Source organism: Zeus faber (assembly GCF_960531495.2).
Source record: "Zeus faber genome assembly, chromosome: 13".
Classification (NCBI taxonomy): domain Eukaryota; kingdom Metazoa; phylum Chordata; class Actinopteri; order Zeiformes; family Zeidae; genus Zeus; species Zeus faber.
The window spans coordinates 25,465,380-25,488,993 of record NC_137198.1 but is presented as its reverse complement, the minus strand read 5'-3'; the positions used below and the strand labels follow the sequence as shown (position 1 = coordinate 25,488,993).

The 23,614-nt window shown below is 44.9% G+C and overlaps 1 protein-coding gene across 1 annotated transcript in view; it reads left to right on the top strand.

Moving 5' to 3' along the window:
• sobpa (sine oculis binding protein homolog a) overlaps nucleotides 1-23,319 on the top strand; it is a gene marked incomplete at its 5' end in the record, with an annotated part of 37,060 nt that extends 13,741 nt beyond the window's left edge. Inside the window, 6 exons of the mRNA XM_080012305.1 lie at nucleotides 670-870; nucleotides 4,236-4,387; nucleotides 5,163-5,186; nucleotides 14,681-14,776; nucleotides 19,827-21,909; nucleotides 22,871-23,319. Coding sequence (XP_079868431.1) covers nucleotides 670-870; nucleotides 4,236-4,387; nucleotides 5,163-5,186; nucleotides 14,681-14,776; nucleotides 19,827-21,908 — 2,555 coding nt within the window. The 3' untranslated portion in view covers nucleotide 21,909; nucleotides 22,871-23,319. The remainder of the gene's footprint in view (nucleotides 1-669; nucleotides 871-4,235; nucleotides 4,388-5,162; nucleotides 5,187-14,680; nucleotides 14,777-19,826; nucleotides 21,910-22,870) is intronic.
• Between the last annotated feature and the right edge of the window lie 295 nt (nucleotides 23,320-23,614).

Below are 23,614 nucleotides of genomic sequence, written 5' to 3'. Positions count from 1 at the left end.
GGAGAAACAGCTTCTGAAATTACAGCTTTGCTATTTCCTATTGTACGTTATCAATACATTTTAAAGGAAGCGTTGATTATCAAAAGAGTGGAAATGTTTATCAGTGTTCAAAGCAGGAACATAGACAACCCGGTTACAGTAGCTCAGTTGATAGTACATGAGACTCTTTATCTTAGGGTCCTGGGATTGGCCGTGGGGTCTCCTTTAACAGCATCAACAACTAACTCTGTGCATGATTTATCATTTTTTTCTCGGGGCACACATTCTAATTTTTAATGAGTCAGTGAGTCTTATTGTCATCTTATTGGTCTAGCCTTACTCTATACTGGTAAAAGAAAGTATACTTTCAGTCAACACGTATGCATGAAAGCAAATACTTGTATAAGAATAGAATTGTTTATTTCCTAATCCTTTGAATTGTCTTGCATTTATGGCAAGGGATGACTTTTGACTTATTCTAATGTACTTCTGAAGTAATCACAATTTGACGAGTGATGGGCACGCGCAGCGGAGCGGGATCGCGGATGTAAATTGCGCCCCGGTCGCTCCCACTCCATGCGCCTCTCCCCTCAGGATTAAAACCATAGACAATTTTGTTTAATTTTGTTTCAAATAGCCTTCTTACCAGATGCAATCGCTTTGTTTGCGACGTTTGTGTCGCCCTCCTAGAAAACTCGTTGCCAAAGGTCGGAGGCAGCTCGGCCTCTCCGGACAGGGCCGTGGGCGCCCACTCCGCCCAGTTGGCCGCCCGTAACGGCGTCACGGAGCTGTCCGGCACAACCTCCACGTCGGTGCCCGGCCCCAAGGAGCATGGCGGCCTCCCCATCATGGTGCCCATGATCCCACCCCCGCTGATCAAGCCGCCTCCAGGTTGGGAAACCTCTAGTGTCGAACTTCAATCTTACTTGCACGCTGCATTACGGCTATGTACGAATACCCCCGCACAGCAATGATTATTCATTGGGGAAAAAAAGCTGTTTCATTTTAGTTTTAGTCTACTCCCACCACCACCACCATCACCACCACCACCGCAAACCCTTAGGTGGAAAATAAAGCCAAAATTGCTCAATTCTAACTTTGTCGTGCTCCAAACGCGTCCAAATCAGAGGATATAATGAGCTGCATTCCTGCCGGGGCGGTGTTCAAACTGCCCTAGTGACAGTTTAAACCCGTCGACGGCCACATTGTGTTGCGTCGTGTCTGCACTCGCGGGCCAGACAGAGAGCTTCATTATCTCCTGCGTGGCCGCCGCAACGCCCCCAGCGGAGGGAGAGAGAGAGAGCGAGAGAGAGAGAGAGAGAGAGAGGGGAAGGGAGTTAGAGAGAGAGAAAGAGCGAGCGAGAGGGGGAGAGATAGCTGCCTTGGCATCACCCAAGAGGAGTCCCCACAGGCCTGCTGCAAAAGGCGGGGAAACAGATGGCGCTAAAAGCCCCGACGCCAATCCAACAGCCCTTGCCGACCGACACCCTTTTCAACTTCGCCGCCCAACCCCCACCTCACCAAACACCACCCCCCACTCTGAATTATTCATGCAAAAATTCGACAATGGGGGGGGTTTTTTAGGCGCAGGTATGGCGGATGACAGTGGCATTTAGCATGGAAGCTGCATAATTGCTGCCGTCTTCTCCCCCTCCTTGGTGCAGATGTGAGTGTTTTGGAGCGAGTGCCCCCGTAATGAGGTGCCAGGGTGTGTGGGGGGGGAAACAACAGACGGCCCCGACCGCAGACATGCATTTGTATGAAAATAACAGAGTTCATGACTTTGAGATCGGGAGCGACAAGATCGCGGCTTATGTAGATAACTTGCGAAATGACGTTTGTTTGTTTGTTTTTCAACACTCCGCTTCACACTGACCCCGGGTGTGACAGACAGGAAGGCAGAAAAGGAAGAGAGGGAAAGAGAAAGAGAGAGAGAGAGAGAGAGAGAGAGCGAGCGATATCAAGGGAGGTGGGCAGCAGGGGCCCGCCACGCTATCCCAGCCCCCTGGGGGACTTATTCCCGTAATTGTGTGAGTTGTTATTTAAAAATCCGATGGCCCCCGTAGTATCCATATATCCATTAAGCTTAACACAAGACGAAAAGCCTGCTGAGCTTTAAAGGAGATGGGGGTGGGGGGTGAGAGACTAATGGGCTAATGGGGCCCGCTTTCTTTTCACCCTCACACCCTCGCAGCCCTAATGTGATAATTGAGAGTTATTGGTCGGAAATCTCAGAGGATCTCGCTCGGTGGAAAACGGGGGGGGGGGGGGGGTTCAAATCATGTACGAATCATCCTGTGCGGTGAGGGTCGACCGCACGAGAGACATTTTGATTGGCGACTCATGCGGGATTTATTGTGCGCACGCACGCACACACACACACACACACACACACACACACACTAGAAAGGCCAACAAGTCTAGTGTTTGTTTAGTGTGATGAAACAGCACCTTGGGGGAAAAGAAAGCCTAAAGCAATATACTGTACATTGTGCTTGTGGGTATTCATCAATTTATCAATGCACTCATGTTTTCCCAGTTGAGATCCAGCAGCTTATGGACATTATGCCAATAAAGGTCTCACTGACAGTGAACGGAGGTTTATTGTCTTTTAAACACCCTCTCAAAAGGCTTTCATAACATTGGGGTCATTCTGTTATAATGGTGGCGGAACCCCGACCATGAATAAGTGTAATGTGGGGGTGTACTGGACCCAAGTTCAGGGAAAGACAATCAGTGGCGATATTGGGTTGTTATAGTGGCAGTGGCGATATAAATTAATACAATATAACCTTAAATAAAACAATATCACTCAAGCAGCACTACTGCCAGCGGGTGAGCAGAGTGTAGAATGTTCTCAGTCGAAGATTCGGCCACCGGAAGTACACGTAAGCTCAGACGGTTATATATAGTATGGTGTGAAACATCAGAAATCCGGCTGGCTGCAACGTCAAACTCTCACGCGGCCTCTAAATGAGTCACTTACATTCGATCCCATTCGCCCGTGCGCCGTGCCTCGGCACCGCCCAGAGCCAAACTCCGAGTCGCTCCAGCTGCAATCGTGACAAAAAACATGTCGTCATTTTTTTTTGGGGGTCCTAGCCGTTCGGAGCGCGGAGCTCATTATATTCAATTTCGGCAGTGGTTTTGTTTTGTTTTGTTTGGTTTCAATCAGCCCGGCAGCTGGAGTGAATCAGGAGGATCAATGCCATTGGTCCCGGGATTTAAAGCCCCCCGGCCTTAGACATTCCTCACTCGTAATTTAATATGTCAAGAATCACAATCAGAATCAGAATCCACTAAGTGCAATAAATGTACAAGAATTTGTTCCAGTGGTGAAAGATCAATTACTCAGCACCGCACAAAGCATTTTATTGGCAGCGGGAGATAACGTAGATTCAGAGGGGACAGTGCAAGACTTGACGCCAACGAAAACACATAGGCAAACATGAAATAATGGACAAGAAGAGTAGCGATAGAGTAGAGGTAGGTAGACTCCAGGCAGGGTTGAGGGAGGTAGAGTACAGAGCAGAGGTAGAATAGAGTTAGAGTAGAGTAGAGGTAGAGTTGAGGTTGGGCAGAGGGAGGTAGAATAGAGTTAGAGCAGAGGTAGAGGCAGAGTTGAGGTCGGGTAGACGTAGATTAGAGAGGGTTAGAGTGGAGGTAGAGTTGAGGTGGAGTCGAGTAGGTATAGTAGAGGGAGGTTGAACAGAGGTTTAGTAGACTAGAGGTAGCATAGAGGTAGAGGTAAAATAGAGTAGAGGTACAGTGGAGATAGAGTAGAGGAGAGAGAGGCAGAGTAAAGGTAGTCAGGAGGTAAAATATAGCAAAGGTAGACTAGAGGGAAGTTGAATAGGGTTAGGTAGAGCAGAGGGAGTGTGTGTACAGGTAGAATAGAAATAGAATAGAGTAGTGTAAGATAGAGTATAGGTAGAGGAGAGGTAGATAGAGGTCGGTAGAGTAGAGGGAAGTAGAGGTGAGGTGGAATCGAACCAGAGCAGAGGTAGGTAGAGTCGAGGTACATCAGAGGTAGAGTAGAGATAGAGTTCAGTGGAGTTAGAGTTGAGCTAGAGTTCAGGGAAAGAGGAATACCACGGATCTCTCACCTTTCGAGCAAAGCCGTTGTGAAGCTCTGCCTTGACATCATCTCAGAATCCCTCACCATTCACCCCGTTGCCGTTCTCCCATTCCAGCCAAGTCCAAAATCATCAATCCCTAAACGCCGTGCCTTACCCCCCCCCCCCCCCCCCCCGCAGACGACGACGCGTCCGGCGTGCAGATCCTGTGCGCCTGGTGCCAGAAGGTGGGCGTCAAGCGCTACTCGCTGAGCATGGGCAGCGAGCTGAAGAGCTTCTGCAGCGAGAAGTGCTTCGCCGCCTGCCGCAGGGCCTACTTCAAGAGGAACAAGGTAAGCCCCCCGCTGGAACCAGAGCGTCGGGCGGCAAATCACAGGCGACTGCCGTTCTCACAAAATCCCCTTTTGTTGAAAGACATTACATCCCTCGAATTGAGGTAAAGGAAGGCTTCTTCTTTTTTTTAGTTTTTAGTTTCTTCTGACTGGTTAGGGCAGCCTCAGCCGTTAAGGTTTCAGCAGTAACAGTGGTAGTCTGAGGTGAACCAGCTTCTTAGATTTAGACCTAGAAACCCTCCCAGACCCCTCTTTTTCGGGTTAGGGTAGCCCCTAAGTCCCTTAAGTATTTGCTTGAACTTATTTTAACACGCCTATTTTCTTTTTGAAGTAAGCAAACCCCCAAAAGAAAATCTTTGATTCTGGCCCGTTTCGCCCGTTTAGCATCTTCAAATCAGGAGTCGAGCCATATCTGGGCTGGATTGGGGCTGGAGCACGAGGGACTCACGGGAGTGGGATCCAGCCCCTTTTATTTCTCAAATCAGATCCGTTTCAGGGGGGTCTCATACGCCATTCATTTTAATCTTGAATTGAAGCCGGCCCAGACCCTCTCTACAGACCCTGGACCCGGCCCGCCGCGGTAGATCCGGCCCCGGCATCCGGCCCAGTCTTGGCTTGCGATGAGGCGATCCTCGGGCGATGGCCCCGAGGGAAGGCAGCCGCGATTACAGTTTTGACATTGTGACATCATCACCTCTGTCCGTCCCACCCTGATGACCGCAGTTTAAATAATCCCCCCCCCCCTCCCCCTCTTTTTTTTTTTCTTGTACCAAAGCTTGGATATGTAAGGAATTACGCCGTGAGTATGACGTGTTTTAATCTCTCTTTCCTTGTTTGTCCTGAAGTCAGTTGCTCATCCAAACATAATCACTTATCCCTAAGCACACGTAGCGGAGGAGGAATGAGAAAGGAAGGATGCACATATGTCTGTCCATTTGGAGTTAGTGGTCTCCAGTTTCCTTCTTTTTCTTTCCTTTCTTTGCCGACACTTCTTTCCCCTCCCCCCCCGCCCCCCGCCCACAGCATGAGAATCAAGCTGGGCCTTGTGTCTGCTGTGCTCTTCCGTTGCCCACATCTGTTTACTTTGATTTGATTTTTGCATTTTCGTTCACATTTTTAGATGCACAATTTATTTATTTATTTATTTATTTTGGTTTTCTTCTTGTGGGCTTGTGAGATCACCTGCACCTACCCGTAGATGTTTGATCAGCCGATGACGATTGATTTATTCCGCCGATACGACGGGCGATGGGGGAATTCCAGGTTCCCTTTTAAAATCAAATTTCACCTTTTGAAACTCGAGACAATTCCGATCCGCCGGTGCGGTCGGGGTTCAGGTAAGGTTCGGTCCGGGAGCTTCAAAAGTACACAGGGCGTAAGCAACCGGAAAAAACGGGAATTCAGTTTTACAGTTTCCAATGAAATAATATGCAGCTCATGCTTTGTTCAAATTCAAAGTTCATCAAGGTCACCAACACCATCGCACGGTCAGTGTAGCCTAATGGAGACGGGGAAGTCGTAATTGAATCTCTGTTTGGCACAAGTACCCAATCTATAAGACTTAACTACTATTAAAAAAAAAAAGTAAGGGATAATGTGCAGCCAGCCGGTCATTATCGCAAAATAATCCCAGACGGAGTGGATGGGGGTCTTGTATCCGTCTGAAGGGGGTTATTTTGCGATAATGACCGGCGGGTATGACTGACATATTCACTGTTATGAATGTGAAATTGGACAAATTCATTTCTCCACGTCTTCTGGCGAAAAACATGGGACATGATTACCGTCAGGAAGATGTGGTTGCCCGTGACAACGGTCATTATTAACAGGTCAGGGGGCGTTAGTGAGAAATAACTGACAGTATATTTTCATTTTAGGAATACAACATTTATTTGAGCTTTTTTGTAGAATCTGCACGACTCCAGCCACGTTTGCTTATGATATGAATCATTCTTGATAGCTTGTCAGCTGTTATCGATGCTCTTGTACCTTTTAAAATGACCTTTTTGGGGAGGCGGTCGGTTGAGTGTGCCAACGGGAGTTAGGACTTTCGAGGTAACAAGTGGGTGAAGCGTGGAGGAGACGAGAATAAGATCACAGATATTTTTAGTGATAATTACAACTTTATTTAATGACATGGCATCTCTGTCCTGCCTTTCTTAATATTGTCACATAATAATTGTGCGTGTGTCCTTTTTTTTCTGAGGCTATTATTGTCCCACCATGGAAGCCAGTAGCTCCATCGATGGTTCAACTAACAAGTGAAGCGTTGTGTTCTATGCTATGTTTCCCTGCGACGCTCAGTCATTAAAGCATTTAATAAAGGTTTAATAAAGGTAAAGGAGATGGAGCCAAGTTTTATTGCCAAAACCTTTTATCACAGCTTCCGCCTAAAAAATGCTGCACAGGCCCAGATTCAGATTGACAGGACGGTTTGCATGCACCTTGTAGCCCTAGTTTAAGGTTTCTATTGAGTTTAGATGTTTAAATGATGTGGAACTGTATTAATATCCACAGATATTCAACAAAATAGGCTTACGTCATGCACAACAGGTAGACTTTCATTCTACTTTAAAGCTACTTTTATGGCGTATTTCATCAATGCTATTGAGTATTTGGCATTGAAATCCCAATTCCAATAACTAAGTGGTTTATGTTGTCAGTGTCAGTGTGCCAAAAATGAAACTATCAGATTAAATTTATATTTTCTCTAAAGGCAGGCAGTGTAATTTGTATTTAAATGTGGTATATGTCCTTAAAAGACAACCGGTATAAAAAAGATTAAGCATCATTTAAGAAACAGCATTGAAGTCAATCGGTGTTGAAAATGGAAAAAAAAGGGAAAAATAGATCCCAGCCTCTAAATAATGTCTCCGCAACAGCAAACAGAATGCAGCGTCCATTATCCCACGCCTCCACCGGTGGTAGGATTTTGTTGAGAAACTCACATTTGGGAAACGGTGCCTTCAGAGGCGTTTGATGTTTGCTCTAACCAGATAAACATGGCGCACAGTTGCTAAGCCCGAGTGAGAACACGGGAATGAAGTCGGCGTCTGACAACAGCGTCTGCTGTTCCGTCTACGGGGCCATTCATGTAAGTGACACCCACGTGTTTCTTCACCCACAAGGTCGGCCACAACAGCACACTCTCCTCTCCTCTCTTTGTTTCCTTTTCCTTTACTTCCAGCAGGAGGAGAAGGACCGAGAAAAAAATGTTGTCAAGGCCGAAAAACTAAATTTCGGTTAGAGGTAGAGTTGAGGGAGCGTGAGTAACAGTAGAGTTAGAGTAGAGTATAGGAAGATAGAGTAAAGGTAGAGTAGGGTAGAGGAAGATAGAGTAAAGGTAGAGTAGGGTAGAGGTAGAGGAAGATAGAGTAAAGGTAGAGTAGAGGTACAGTAGAGTAGAGGGATGTATAGCAAAGGTAGAGAAGAGGTGGAGTAGGGTAGAAGGATGTAGAGTAAAGGTAGAGTAGGGTAGAGGTAGAGTAGAGGGAGGTAGAGTATAGGTAGAGTAGAGGGAGGTAGAGTAGAGGTAGAGTAGAGGTGGAGTAGAGTAAAGGTTTATATCATTTTGGAATCCTATTTCAACCAGTGGATGTTGAGTGTGTGTGTGTGTGTGTGTGTGTGTGTGTGCGTGCGTGCGTGCGTGTGTGTGTGTGTGTGTGCGTGTGTGTGTGTGCGTGCATGTGTGGAAATGGTCAGAAATTAGGACAGTTCTAGTCTGGCTCGATTTTGCTGGTTAATTTTAGGATTTCAGTTCATGGGAGTTTGCAGTGTGTTGTGTTGCTTTGTGTGGTGTGTATTCTATCCATCAGTGGAAGGTAACTAAGCACAAATTCTTATATATTTCAAGTACTTACTGAAGTATATTCTGTTTTTGAAGACTTTGGACTTTACTCCACTGTGTTCCAAAGCAAATACCTGTATGTTTTACTCTACTGCATTTATAAAACATGGATTTATATTTATAGATATCATAATGATATCCCATACTTTGTTTATTGCAAATTGTAACCACAATATGCATGAGCACTCACCTGCAGAAAAAAAGGTACAGTTTATAGGATCATTTGACGATATTTTGGGGAATATTTGAGAAACAATCTTTAATAACATGGATATTATGGCCAAGAAGTTAGGGATGTTGAACATCCAGAACATTTCTATGAATCCAACAAGCTGCAGTACTTTACTGTAATGCCGCCTTAAAGACCACATTTAACTGTATTGCGATATGACGATGGCAGAAACCACTCGGGTTCACCGTTTGTTTGCTTTTTAATTGGATTCCTAATTTAGATTCACGATTCCTTATTTCCGACCACCAGCGGGAGGAGAGGGAGTTCTAGTTCTACTTATTGGAGATATTATTTTTATACAAAGAACAGTTGTTGTCAACCCATTACACAGTCTGTTGTCAACAGTCATTACACTCCATACTGAAAGTATATTAGTACACACAGATTAGGCCTCATCCTACGAAGACTAAGACTAAATCACACTTTTAACCTGGATGAACTGAAATGACCTTTCTCAGTCATGGTTTAAAATCGTCTCAGACTTGTCCTCGTCTAAATAAATGTAAAATTTCAATCGATTTAAATAAATGGATTTTCCAGAAGGAAGATGAGAGCTGATCTAGATCGAAATGAAGGTTTCAATCAAAGCTGGCGAGAGGCAGCTTTATACTTGGATTCATGGATCCGAATATTGAACACCCCCCCAGGTCGACCTTGACAATAGAGAAAATGTATTATCTGGACTAAGACCAGCACCAAGACCTGACCGAAGGAGCTGACTAGTCCTTAACTACCTTAGTCTAGGACGTCGCAGTCTAGAACTAATTCATCTTAAATGAAGCAACGTCTCAGAAAGGCATGTAGTGTAAGTACACTTATAAAAGGTACATTGAAAGGTTAGAATAGCTTCAGATGTATTTAGTATACTTACTAGTGTAATACACTTAAAAGTGGGCCATTATGGTTGTCAAAAGCAGCCAAAATGACATTTTTCTATACATTTAAGTACCTGTTAATTACAGCTTCTGACAGACTAAGTACATCTTAAGCAGAGTTGAGATAGAGGTAGAGCTGGTGGTCTAGTAATCTAAAGGTTGCTGGTTCGATCCCAGGCTCCTCCTGCTAGCATGCTGTAGTGTCCTTGAGCAAGACACTTAACCCCTAATTGCTCCTGATGGCTGCGTCCGTCAGTGTTTGAATAATTGTAAGTCACTTTGGATAAAAGCGTCTGCTAAATGACTAAACGGAAATGTAATATACTCAGTAATATTCTAAGTAAGTACCATACAAAGTACTATACTTCCATATACATTCAGATAACACACAAGTATTTACACACATACTACATACAACATGCCCCCCCCATGCACACACACACACACACACACACACACACACGCGCACACACACATTCCCTCCCACAAAAGCCCATAAGTGATGAGACAAGCGAGAGAGAGAGAGAAAGAGAGAGAGAGAGAGAGAGAGATGAGGGTATTACAGTCTGTGTTTTTACAGGTCGCCTCTGCCGCAGTGTGAAGCTTTTTGTTTGCATGCGTGCAGGGATCCCCCGCTCCTCCCTCCCCCCTCCTCCTCCTCCCTCCCCCCTCCTCCTCCCCCGCAGGACCCCGGGGCCTCCATCAGCGACTCTCCCCGGAAGCTCCCCTCCAGGCGAGAGGAGGCAGAGTGCCTCTTCATGTCAGCCCAGAAATGTCACTTCACCTCAAACACGCACACACACCCATGCACACACACACACACAGACAGTCACACACACACACACACACACACACACACACACACACACGCACACAAACACAAGTTGCAATGCTGACACAGCGTTTGTGTGTGGGTATGTATGTGTGCGTGTGTGGAGGGGGGGTTGACAGACAGACAGACAGACAGACAGACAGACAGACAGATAGGTAGACAGAGTGAGAGACAGACAAAGGGATGGACAAGCAGGCAGATAGACAGATAGGTAGACAGACAGACAGATAGAGAGACAGATCGCTAGGGAGACAGAGTGACAGAGTGACAGATAGATAGCCAGAATATATCCTAATTAATCTGTGACATACCAAGCTGTCCATATAAATACAAAAAGATGTTCTAAATATGTGTAATAAAGGTAAATAAAATAAATAAAACTGAAAGGCTGATCGAGGCCGTGGTAAAGCACAAAGATAGTGTAGACCTGAATATTGTCACTTTCATTTAGAAATAGTTTTCTGAAACATATTGTACATATTTACAGTCATTTGACACGTTCTCCATCCCTCGCAACACCCTGAAAAGGAAATCTGTAAAACTGGATCAACTTTTGAAAAAAATGTGTCATTTTGTAAAATTTCAAACTAAGGATTGACACCACACCAAATGTAGGCTGCTCCGGGTCAGCATGTGGTGGGGGACAATTTGACGGAGAGAAAACCGGAAAAAATGTGCTGTGAAAATGCGCGTGTTTGTGTGTGTGTGTGTGTGCCAGCGTGCGTGCATGCCTGTGACACAGGCTATCGTGACTCAGGCTCAGCGGCGGGTAAGGGGGCCTTCGGGCCTTCTTGCCACGGCTGGGGGACTCGGCAGAGAAGGTGATTATCTCGTAGCCACCGGCCACCGCAGCTCCAGTCACAGAAACGTGCTCAAACTAACCGCGATGCAGTGGATACCAACTGCTGTGACGCTTTCAAGCTGGATAATGTCACTTCACTGAGTGTTTGGCAACGCAAACTGGTGGCTTGTGGACAAAGGGTAAAAAGATGTCTCCATGGATATACATCCAGATCTTTTTTAAGCGATGAAATATCAAGAAATTCAGTTAAACTCTTTTTTTTTTCAATTCCCAAATTGCTATTGCAGGGCTCAGGGACCAAATGTGAGAGCACGAGGGATGAAAGACTCACAAACAATTTGTTCAAAGCGAACCGTTCGTTCATAGGGAACGATTTGCTCGTCGCGAACGATTCGCTCATAGCCAACCATTGGTTCGGGAGTCACCAGCCGAATCCCCTAAAAGCAATCCATTCCCATATATTTAAGAGAAATACTTTTTTGTTGAAGACCATGTAAACCTGTATAACCCCGTAGATATAAATGTATATACGTGCATACAGGGGGCGGTAGGAATATAGAGGTACATTAATATTCTAACCTCTTTTGCGGTGAGTGATCTCACCCTCCGGAGGACAGAGCTGCTCTCAGGCATGACTGTGTTTGTCCAAGGATTTTTTTTTTTTGTCTTGGTCGACCCATCAGAATAGTTTTTTTTTTTTTTTTATGTTGAGGGGCAACACAGCCACATTGGCGGGTGATGGGCACGCACACCTGGGAAGGACACGTGCCCAGATGGAAGCTGGTGTAGCGACAGCTGGCGTGCCAGCCCCTCAGGACGCACAGCGCTGCCAGAGGACCTGCTCTGTCATTCTTAGAAGGAACTTCAGCCGGAGGGCAACTGCAAGTGTGCTGGCATGATGCTGTCTGTCTGTCTTTCTATCTGTTCGTCCGCCCGTCCATCTATCTATCTATCTATCTATCTATCTATCTATCTATCTATCTATCTATCCATCCATCCATCGATCTATCCATCTATCTATCTATCTATCTATCGATCCATCTATCTATATGTCTGTCTGTCTGTCTGTCTGTCTATCTGTTCGTCCGCCTGTCCATCTATCTATCTATCTATCTATCCATCCATCCATCCATCCATCCATCCATCTATCCATCTATCTATCTATCAATCTATCTATATGTCTGTCTATCTGTCTGTCTATCTGTCTGTCTATCTGTCTGTCTCTCTGTCTGTCTGTCTGTTTGTCTGTCAGTCTAATTCTCCTGTGTGTTTGGCGGCTGGTGTGTCCCTCACTTTCTTTTTTTCCCGGTGCCAACACCTCATTAGTGCAATATGCAAATGAACTGGCGAAGGGCCACAGGGTCATAGCACAAACTGGAGGCAGAATAATGGCACAACCATGCCTTTTGTCAGAGTGTGTGTGTGTGTGTGTGTGTGTGTGTGTGTGTGTGTGTGTGTGTGTGTGTGTGTGTGCGTTTAGAGAGATGATGGGTTTCGAGCGTGCGCCTCTATTTATGCTTACAGGGAAACAAGAATTGGTGTTTGAGTGAGTGTGTCTATGTGTGTGTGTGTGTGTGAGAGGGAGAGAGAGAGCGAGAAAGAGAGAGAGAGAGAGAGAGAAAGAGAGAGAGACAGAGAGAGAGAGAAAGAGAGAGGTAGAGGTATATGGAACAGATAAACTGCAAATGAGTGCGTGACACCAGGTAATCTAAAAAAATAATGCAATCAGTCTCTCAATTAACACTCGTACACAAGTATGGTATTTTTTTTCGGCATAACGAATAATAATGACTTCCTCCGACTTAAGTGACTTATTATTCTGGGTTTGGCTTTTCCCAAAGTTCCACTTGTCCTCCGAAAATATTTCTCTGGGGTTTGTGCCCTTGTGTCCTTTTCGGAGCAGATGACGATGATTAATCAAGTTTTAAAATTGAGTTTTAAATCACGTAGTAGAATGGCCCAAGCGCACTCAAACATTTTGATATTACAACTTGACAGATTGATTTTTGTGTTTGTCATATTCAATTTTGACTTTCTGCAGACATTAGCATCAGAATCAGAATGAGGTTGCTCCGCAACATTTTCACATACAAGGAATTTGTCATGGTGACTGAAAAATAATAAAATAAAATAAAATACAATACAATAAAAGAACTGAAATGAAATGAAATGAGGTTAAATTAGATTAAAAAAAAAAAAAAAAAAAAACATGATAAAAATAAAATGAAAATATACAATTATACACAAATAGCCAAAGAATACATAACAGAAAAAGCCAAATATATATATATATATAGAAATAACAGAGTATACAAAATGTGATTCTATGCACAGGCTAAATTATTGGTACAGGTATATAGGTATACATGTGTGTGTATATATATATATATATATATACACAGTATATATACAGTATATATTGATAAATTATTAGAATTTATATTTTATTATAAATGATTACTACTGTATGACTAACCAAGTTATTGCAATTCTTAGTCTTAACTTCTCTATTGCAGCAGAACTCATTGTCTGTTACCTGTATTATCTCTCTCTCGCTGGTTTTGAAAGAGAAGAGTGATTTTGGTGTCCTGCAAATCATAGCGAAGATTTTGTCTTAAAAGGAAGAAACCCGCCATGGAATTTTGAATGTAATGAAGGCAAACATGTTTTTTTTTTTACTGTAAAAGGTGTAAAAACAAAATCATTACCGTAATCACAGTACAGTACAGGATGTAGTGATGAAGGGTTTGACCCTTTTTTCAGATTCGGTTCTTGATGAGTCACCCATTAAAAGAAAGAGTTGCTCGATTTTCTGACTCTTTGTTTGTTTGATCCTATTGGTGTAACGCACTGTGAGTGAGGGAGGGATGAAAGAGAGTCCAAAGAGTCGGTTGGTTGTGGGAATCTCACAAGAGTCATTTCATGCTGTCTAAATTATTTATTTATTTATGGATCCCAGGAAAATCTTTTCGCTGAATTTCTCAAAAATATTTATTTTGGCAGGGAGATGTATAAAGTGTGAATCACAAAAATAATTTACTTCTGATTAAATAATTTATTTGGAGGGAATAGGAAAGTGTGAATCAGTCACGTTCAACGTGAATTATAACAAACGCCTTGGCGTTTGGACCTTCATTTAGTACATCATTTCTTGTTTTGATTTCGTAAATATTTATGTTCATGATTTATTTTAACTTTGTGAGCCAAAGACTCAAAAGTCTCTCTTGCCCTTAGTGACTCCTGACTCCCGAGTCAATTAAAAGAGGTGTTCGCAACGAACGAATCGTTCGCGTGTTGTGCAGCACTACTATGTCGCTGTGTCATGTTTTATCAACGGTTGAGGCTTGGTAAGACCAATTCCGATGCAATTCCGATTAGATTAGTATTTAATACGATTTCAACTCATCAGGTGTAAGTTTATAAGTGTTTTTTTTGCAGATATGATTATACATTTTTCTGTCACACACTGACACACACACACTTTTTTTTATTAACAAACCCCTTAATTGGAGCCCGTCAGCACAATGCATGTTCACCTATTCCGCAATCACCGTTTGCTTTCATCCGATCTCATTCTTTTGTCTGTCTGTATTTTTTTCTCCTTGTTTTCCAGTTATTTCTGTTCACTTGTTTTTTCTGTTCACCTGTTTATTTTTTGTCCATCCGTAAAAAGAAGCCATTGTCTCTTCCCTCCCCCTCCCCCAGGCGAGAGACGACGATGGCCTCGGCCGGAAATTTCCGCAGCACAGCTTTGCTCAGGACACGCCCAGGCTTGTCTACAAGACAAACAGCGATGTGCTTGTAAGGACAAATAACCATTTAACACGACACCCAGTCTAACTGCCACATCACTGATATATGCTTTCAAATGTGAATGATTGGTTAAAAAAAGGCCCCATTTCCTGTTTCCCCATGCATTCACAAATACAACACTGGTCGATTCTGATTCTGGACTTGGGAAAAAAAAAACCGACAGGTAAAAAAATAAAAATAAAAAAATGGTTAATAACATTAATAACATTAATTCTAGAATGACAACCGAGCCAAAGCCAGGAACAACAAAAACTAATTTGAGTTTGGCATCTGGGCTCTACTGCTCATCACTCCCGACAAGGTGTACAGCAAACATAGGCATACTCAGGGAGCTAGAAATATAGGAATGATGAGCTGGAATCCCCCCATTGGATTGAAGACTAGAGCCCAACAGCAGCAACGCATCAAGCAAACAGGCAGAAAAGCAGGGAGAGCAGGAGGGACTGGCTTGTTAAATAGGCCGTCCAATTATGGGCGTGGAAGCATGTGGTGCCGTCGAGTTGTCTGACAGAACTTGCTTCACAAGCTACACATCATTTTTGAGGCAATCTGTGTTGTCAACTTTGTCTTTTGGACTATTTTACACAAAAGTGTTCTTGTTTTAGCATTAATTAATTTTAACAAAGTTTTTTTATTCATTCTTCATGGAAAAGTTCTGTTTTCTCATTTCCATTATGCATATGATATTAAGTTTGATTTTGCCTTTGTCTGTGTTTGTCTGATCCTCAGACAAAATACCAAATATCAACCAATTTAGCACTAGAGTGCAACAGATTTTTGGCACAAAATCCTTTCGAAATTCGAACATCATGAACATCAAAGTAGATTTTTTTGAATTGCCTGTTGTACCATTCATATTGACACCAAAATCTTACCACTGTAATCAATTTTAGCAATGCAAATTCAATTTCAAATAAATAGAATAAATCTGGATAATAATACAGATAATGAACAAAGGTATCGCTCATTGAATAACACACATCTAGCGGAGGATAATGTAAAGAAAATCAGTCTGCTGCACTTAAAATCAGTGTGTGTGTGTGTGTGTGTGTGTGTGTGTGTGTGTGTGTGTGTGTGTCTGTGTGTGTGTGTGTGTGTGTGTGTGGGAGTGTTGTGTTCTGGATTATTAGGTTACATCGATGGTTCATTGGAGATACACTTTTTAACATAATCATTTTTTGCCACATTCGTTCAAATTGAAAACTGCCTCTTGTCCCCTCTAGATTAGTTTAGTCAGACCAACTGTGAATTTTCAAGCGTTTCATTTTGATGCTCAGCTTTCACTAATTTGTTAGTTGGTTCTTCGAGGCTTTTGGCACTTCTCAAATATCACCCAATCTTGGAGAGCTTTAGTTGGCGGCTTGGCCTCAATTACTTCAATTGAAACACAAATTGGAATGGATTACTGAGGAAATACCATGATCCCATCATCCTTTAGACTTTTATACAGTGAAATATTCATTTATAACATCTTTATTTGAGTTGGAATTGACCTGAGCAAGCCCAAATGATACTATCGACATAGGAAGAGACAGTGAAACCCAATGGATTTGACACTTGTGAGTCACGATAAGTACTTAGTATTACTATCAAACAGGAAGTGGGGCTAATTTAGGCATTTTGAGTCTGCGGTCTCCATTTAAGAAAATTAAAAAGGTCTCTTGAAGCTTGAAATTCAACAGGAAATATACAGAGCGGTTTTCAAAGACACAGATAGTTATCAGTGCCACATTTGAAGGAGATGAGCGCTTGTGACAGACACCATTGTACTACACCATCTCACAACCCGATAGGCCGCCAAACATCTCAGAGTTCTCCTAATCGACTTTAAACGCTCGATACGTAACATTCAGATTTGACTTGACTGAACCTGTCTGACAAGGACAAATAGCAGCGAAAGAACGGAGTGTCACTTTTTGTGCGCTCCATTGTATGTCAATGTCAACCGAGTGAGATTGAAATTTCAACACAAAGGACATTGCATCCAGTTGGGGAGCGGACCAAACGCGACAAGAAAATAACGAAGCAGACAAGCAACTTTAACTGCGAGGTTCTCGGGAGTCGAAAACAAATGATTGTTTCCACCCTATAATAACACCTTCTGCTCCGCAAACACCTTTTTTAATTATCCGAAACAGTAAAACAGTTGACAAAAAAACCTATGTATATGTTAACGCCCTACAATCCCTGCATTCTCGGACCCCCCCTCAAACCTGCTAGTATAAGCGCCCACCCATAAAACTTGTAAAACTTGTAAATCTCCCTTCTCCCTTCTTCCCCCGGCTCCAGTAGTCCCCAAGGTTGGTGCCTTTGTCATCACCTAGAAAACACCTTCCTCCTCACAAGATGAGATAAGATACAAGGCGATGGATTCAGGCGTGACAGCGGCAAAAACAGTGCGGTCAAAGAAAGAGAATAAGATAAGAAAGAGCACCAACTGTATGTACACATGACATCATCCATCATGGAACTTGTTGATCAATCGATCATCTCAAAGTCATTGCTATCTGGAAAAAAAAATGCGAACATAAAAAGAAAGGTGACAGCAAAGAGAAAAGGAAAGGGATAAAGAAGAGCAAGGGCGACTCGGTGACGGCCGCCGAGCCGAGCGGCTTAACGATTGTTGTAAAGCAAGCGGTTTAAAAAACTACACCGGCGGCCGGCTCGTTGGTCATGATGGAAATAAATGACCATAATTACATTCAACTGCAAACATCTGTGCGCAGGAGAGAGAGAGGGGGGCAAGAGAGCAGGAGAGCCGAGAAAGCACAACTCCATTAGGGTAATGCGCGGTGAAATTCTCACTCGCCGTGCAGAACGTCGTTAAGTGCTCTCCATCTGTCTGAGTCAGGGGGAGATTTGAGGGCATTTATTATTTAAAACACCCCTGTCGGTGAGTTTTTTTGCAAAACAACTTTTTTTTGGTGACTAAGTCATAGTCACCATTTTGTGGATGGAGGTGATCCCGGTGAGTGAGGCACGAAGATCTACCTGTATGGTCATTTATTAGACCTGTTCCGTTTGGCTGTGAATGCTGTCAGACGGGCGCTATTTGAAGAAATTCTTCCCGATCCGTCCCCTTTTGAACCGTTGTTAACGTGTGTCTGACACTTAAAGAGCGGAACTTTTCCTTTCCTTCTTTGAGAGGTACCCTAGACATCACCAAGGGCCACTAGAACGTCATCCAGACCTCACATAGGTCCATTTGAGGCCTAATGGTTGTGACTAATGGTCGTGGTGGTTAGCACTGCTGCCTCACGGCAGGTCGTTTCTGGGTTGAACCCGACTGCTGCCTTTCTGTGTGGAGTTTGCATGTTCTTCCCATGTTCATGTTCCTCACGCTGAAGACATGCATGTCAGGGTTAGACACACCACACTGCCCTCCTGCACTCCTGCCCACTGCTCCTACAGTATATAGCTAGGATGGGTAAAATGCAAGAAGACTAAGTTCCCCATGGGGATCAATAACTTGTCTAACTCTTCTTACTGCGTACATTGCACTCATCGAGGGCAACCACGGTGAGGAAACAGCCTTTTGAAACCGTGTGCCGTGTACTTCGTAAGTCCGCTCCAAGACTACGATGGATTCGGCCGAGCGGTTTATGCGAGTCCACCCCGCTTGCCTCGGACCCAAACATACCAAATTAGCCAATGCCGCTATGCGGTCTTCAAATGAGTTTATGCTTCTTCCTGGTTGCATCCTGTCAATTTATTAACATTCAGCAAGGGGGATTAAGGGTCCATGTGATGGATGGATGTCGTTGAGGGCTCTGAAAGCTGATTAATGCCTTAATTATCTCCGGCGAGGACCCGCCACTCCTTCCAGAGCTGACAGAGTGAGCTGTGTGTGGCCTAACGAATAACGGCGTCTTCAGGGCTCGCCCACTACTATCCACCTCGCGGGGGTCACATTCATTTTCCCTCCAGTGGAAAAAAAATATTTGTACCTTCATCAGTATCAGTTGCGAAACAGTTCAGCAGTGGGTTTTGGGGGTCTTAGGCTCTGCGATGACAGAAAAAGACCAATCCAATCTCACATTGTACATGTGGCTCCATGCCTCAAATGATGTTTCAATTCCTGTGTGACCTTCTGAACAGTGTGCCTAGGTGTCGCTTTAGCTTGACGTTTCAACCTGTTAAAATACTGTCAATAGACCTTGTTATTTCACTATATGCTATATGCTAATGTTTTGATTCAAGTTTTGATGAAATTCCACCGCCACTAAAAGTTGTTATCTAATCTTCCCAATTAAGGGTAGTCTTCACAAGGAAAACGATATTGTCCAGAATATTAAAGAACCGAGATAATGCCTTTGTAAGTAAGAAGTACTAATGAGATGTATGCAGTTTTAGCCAATGTTTAAAAACGTTAACTTAGAAAAATAAGGTAGTCTTGTAATTTGGTGCCCCGTCAACATGAAGCTGAATTGGATTTTGAACTATAACATAAAGACCACCATGCGAATTTCACATTTGTAAGCACTGAACGCATTGCTGTTCAAATATATAAATACCTGACCATGTCACATATGATGTCAATGTGATGTGTCAATGTCAATGAGCTGCAGTAGTTAGGATTAGAAAAAAGTAAATTATATATTTCTCTGCCTGTGGTGGGTGCCAAATTCCAATAAGCGTTAAACGGAGAAGGGCTGTTTTATGATTGCGAGCAGAAGGTTGTAGCTAAATGTTCCTGGTAAGGACGTATGTTATCTTTTAGAGTAGAAAGTTGTTTACCAATATTTACCCAAACTAAGACAAAGCAGCACATTTAAATTCCTGTAAATGGAATTAGTTCAATGCCAACCGCATACACACACATACTCGGATATTGTGCGTACTTAGACACAAGCTGTTCTCTATAGAGAACAATAAAATCTGTTTTTGATGTGTTAATTTCCAGATGGGCTGAGATCTTTTATCGTTGTCGTCAAAAGAAGATTGTATTGGATATCATCAACAACATATTGTAACTCCTTTGCATGCAAGGTGAGAAGTACTTATGGGTTGTTTGTCTCATGTGTGTTTTCTGCTGCAGGTGTGTGACTGGTGCAAACACATACGCCACACCAAGGAATATCTGGACTTTGGTGCTGGTGAGCGGAGGTTGCAGTTCTGCAGTGCCAAATGCCTGAACCAATACAAGATGGACATTTTCTACAAGGAGACCCAGGCCGCCCTGCCCGCGGCACTCTGCAACCCCGGACACGGCGGTGGTGGGGAGGGCAAAGTAGACTGTGGTGGTGGGGTGCAGCTGCTCACTCCAGAATCCTGGGGGGCGCCGTTGACAGACCTCCGACGCAAAGCCCCGTCACCCGGGGGCCCCACCGCCACCTCTACTCTGGCCCCCTCCACCTCGTCCGCCACCTCTCCCTCGGACAATGGCACCGTCTACTCCCCATCTTCCTCCGCCTCAGCCAAGGTGCCCACGCCCAGGCCCCATGAGAGTCCCACTCTACCACCACCGCATGTCCCCGGTCTTCACGGGCCCATGGGGGTCCCCCCAGGCAGCCCACCAATGGTGATGACACCACGCGGACCCATGCCGCTGCCTCTGTTTATGGAGCATCAGATGATGCAGCACATACGTCCGCCTTTCCTTCGCCCCTCTGCCCACCCTGGCGGCCCCAATAGCCCCCTATCGAACCCCATCATCCCTGGCATTGGTCCCCCACCACCCCCCAGGACTCTTGGTCCACCGCCCAGCCCCATGCACAGGTCTCTGTTGTCTCCGCATGTCTACACCTCAACTAACCCTAACTCAGGCATGCTACCACCATACCCTGGTTTCCCAATGTCTGGCTTGCCGCATTTCCCCCCAGTCAATATGCTACCCAACGGACACATCCCCATGCCTCCAATGATGAACGTTGGTATGCCATCTCTAGCACCCCTGGTGCCCCCGCCCACTCTCTTGGTCCCTTATCCTGTCATTGTACCCCTACCAGTCCCAATCCCCATACCCATTCCCATCCCATTACCAAGTATGTCCAGGGCCCACCCTGACAGCAGCGGCCATGTCTCCAGTGCACAAGAGTCCTCAGAACCCCACACTTCTCGGCCCCAATCCTCAGAATCATCTGAAGGAGACGGCAGGGACCAGAAAGTAGGCCAGAGGCCCCTTTCTCCTGGTAAAAGCCCCGTACATGACAACAATGGCTCAGACAGAAGTAGGACAGTAGTGGACTTGACTATAAAAGCAGAGGATGGTTCGGGGGGCCTGTGCCTTTCTAGCAGGCGGGAGCTAATGGACGGTGTGATCGATTTAACTGTGGGCCATCGCTCATGCCAACAGCCTGTCATACAGAAAACATTGCCTGGGGTTCAGGTCAAGGTGGAGGCAGAGGCAGACTCAAGATCTCCACATGCTGCTGGGATGGGGAGTGATGTACTGGAGGGGAGGGAGGGGGCCCTCTTGCAGTGCCTCGGGCCAGAGAAGCTGGAAGGGGCTATAAATCCAAGAACAATGGAGTTGTCTTGCCCACCCTGTGGCGGTGACAGCTCGACCTGCGTTGCTGAGCTCCCAGTGGCCCAGGCAAGGCCCTGTGACCTTGGCTTTCCCAACAACCCTGGACCACCTTTACCTAGCACAGCACAACCCCAGTCCCTGTCCCAGGTCCAGGCAAGCCCCGCCACCCCGTGTAACGTCATTGTCAATGGCACAGGATGGCACAATGTTCTTGTGCCCACCTCTGAACCCTGCGCAGACCGAAGAAGAGACGGAGCGGCAACAGAAGGAGGAGGAGTCTCAGTAGCAGTAGCAGTCGTCGGGGACGAGCCAGCCAATGGGGAGCTGGAGCGGGAGGCGCTGAAGGAGAACAGCTGCTCGGTGGCAGACTGGGAGCAGGGGAAGTGGTGCTCAGTGGAGGAGCAGGCAGTGGGCACAGGGGAGGGCAAGCCCGACCCAGACTCTGGCCTGGAGGAGGGCGAACATGCCTACGCCCTGCCGCTGCTGCCCGCCGGAGGCTGCGTGGTCATCCAGCCTGTGCCAAAGCCTGACGCAGACAAGACGGCGATCTTGTCCTGCTCTATCAGCGGACCGTTGTCAGCTGCTGGGAGCCCCGACCTGGAGCCACCACTGAAGAGGAGGTGCCTGCGGATTCGCAATCAGAACAAATGAGGTGGGTTGCTCTTCGACCATAAATACTGGATGTGTATGTGTGAAAGTGAATTACTTGCGACAGTTCATTGGCAGATTACTTGTATGCCCTGTAGAGGTCTAGGTCTGGCCAAAAAGTATTATTTAAGGCAAAATAAAAAAAAATGGCTAGTGGAACGGAAAAGCATTCAAAGCTTCCTCTCGCTGTTGGGTTAGGGTTTGACCATGTTGGTAACAAATTTCAATTCAGATTCAGAAGACATTTATTAACAAAAAGACAAAAAAGATTGAAATGTAAGCATTCAGAAAGACACTCACTTACTGAATATTTCATATTCAATTTGCCCCCAAGCGTTCCAAACAAATCTCTATGTCCTGCATATGAATTCAGATGATTCAGATGGACTGAAGGAATTCGATGAATGCCAGCCAATTGTATTTTAAAGGTGCACTGTGTAGAATTTATGGAATGGCGTTAGCAGAAATGGAATAAAATATTCTTAATTAGGTTTTAATTTGTGTTTTATCCCATGGAAATAGGAATCGTTGTCTTGGTGTTACATAGGGAGTGGGTATGCTTCATGGCGCCGCCATGTTGCACCGCTATGTATCTACAGTAGCCCAGAACAGACAAACACTGGCTCTAGAGAGGGCCTTTCGCGAGTTTCGCGGCCACCGTCTCTTCCACAAAGGCCGCCATGTTACACCGCCATGCGGAGGGGTACTCAGTTGTTTTCAATCTGCAATCCCACCACTAGATGCCACTTAATTCAACACACTGCACCTTTAATTTAAAACCCTTAAAACCCAGCATTAGCGTGGTTCTGGACCATTGTCTGATTCCATTGTCTGATCTCATTCATTGTCCTCACTATGAGCGACCTCACTTACCTTGAGATAAAGGGTGCATTGAAACTGCCAATTAAACACCTTCTTGGAGTTCTCTGTGTGACTCACGTGACTCATATATTATATTTCCACAGGCATATTCTCTGAGGTAACGACGTGTCATCAACGACCCTCGCCTGTCTACTGTCCACCCAACCCTAGTCCTTCACCCCCTCACCGCAAACCCCATCTCCAGCACCACACAGCACCCCACTACACCACCTCTTCTTTAGGCCATTCTACCAGCATTGCAAACAGCCTGATGGGAGGCCCAACGGGAGTCTGACCCAAACTTGTTGATCTGTAACATAGCGGACCACACGGAACTTGCATCCATTCTATATATATGTTGACTGAATTCCAACGCCGGCCCAAACGGATTCCTCGAACCTCCAGAGCTGCAGACACAGAGCCCGGAAGGATGCTTCTTATTTGGAGAATTACAGCCCCTCCCCCCATGCCTTTTTGCAGCTATCCTACAATTTGAGTGCTACTGCTGTGGGATCTGTGGAGGAGAAAACTTCACTTCATCCAGAGGTTCTACCCACCCGGTGTCACATCAAGGATAAGCAAATAATGAAGTAGTTGTGTTATATGTCTGCACTTGCGTTCTTGTCACACAACGTGTAACTAGCAAATGCAGAGGTTGCAAAGTTTTCATTGTAAAAGAAAGTGCCCACGTTCTGTTCAATGGCGTACTTTTTTGCATGTTGGAGCGATGGTTATGGTGGTTTTTGGCTTCCTTGCGGGGTGCCATTATCTTTCTAAATAAGAGATAAGTGAGTGAAGTACAACAGGGTAGAAAATCACCAGCAAACGAATGGAATGACGCAGCCGCT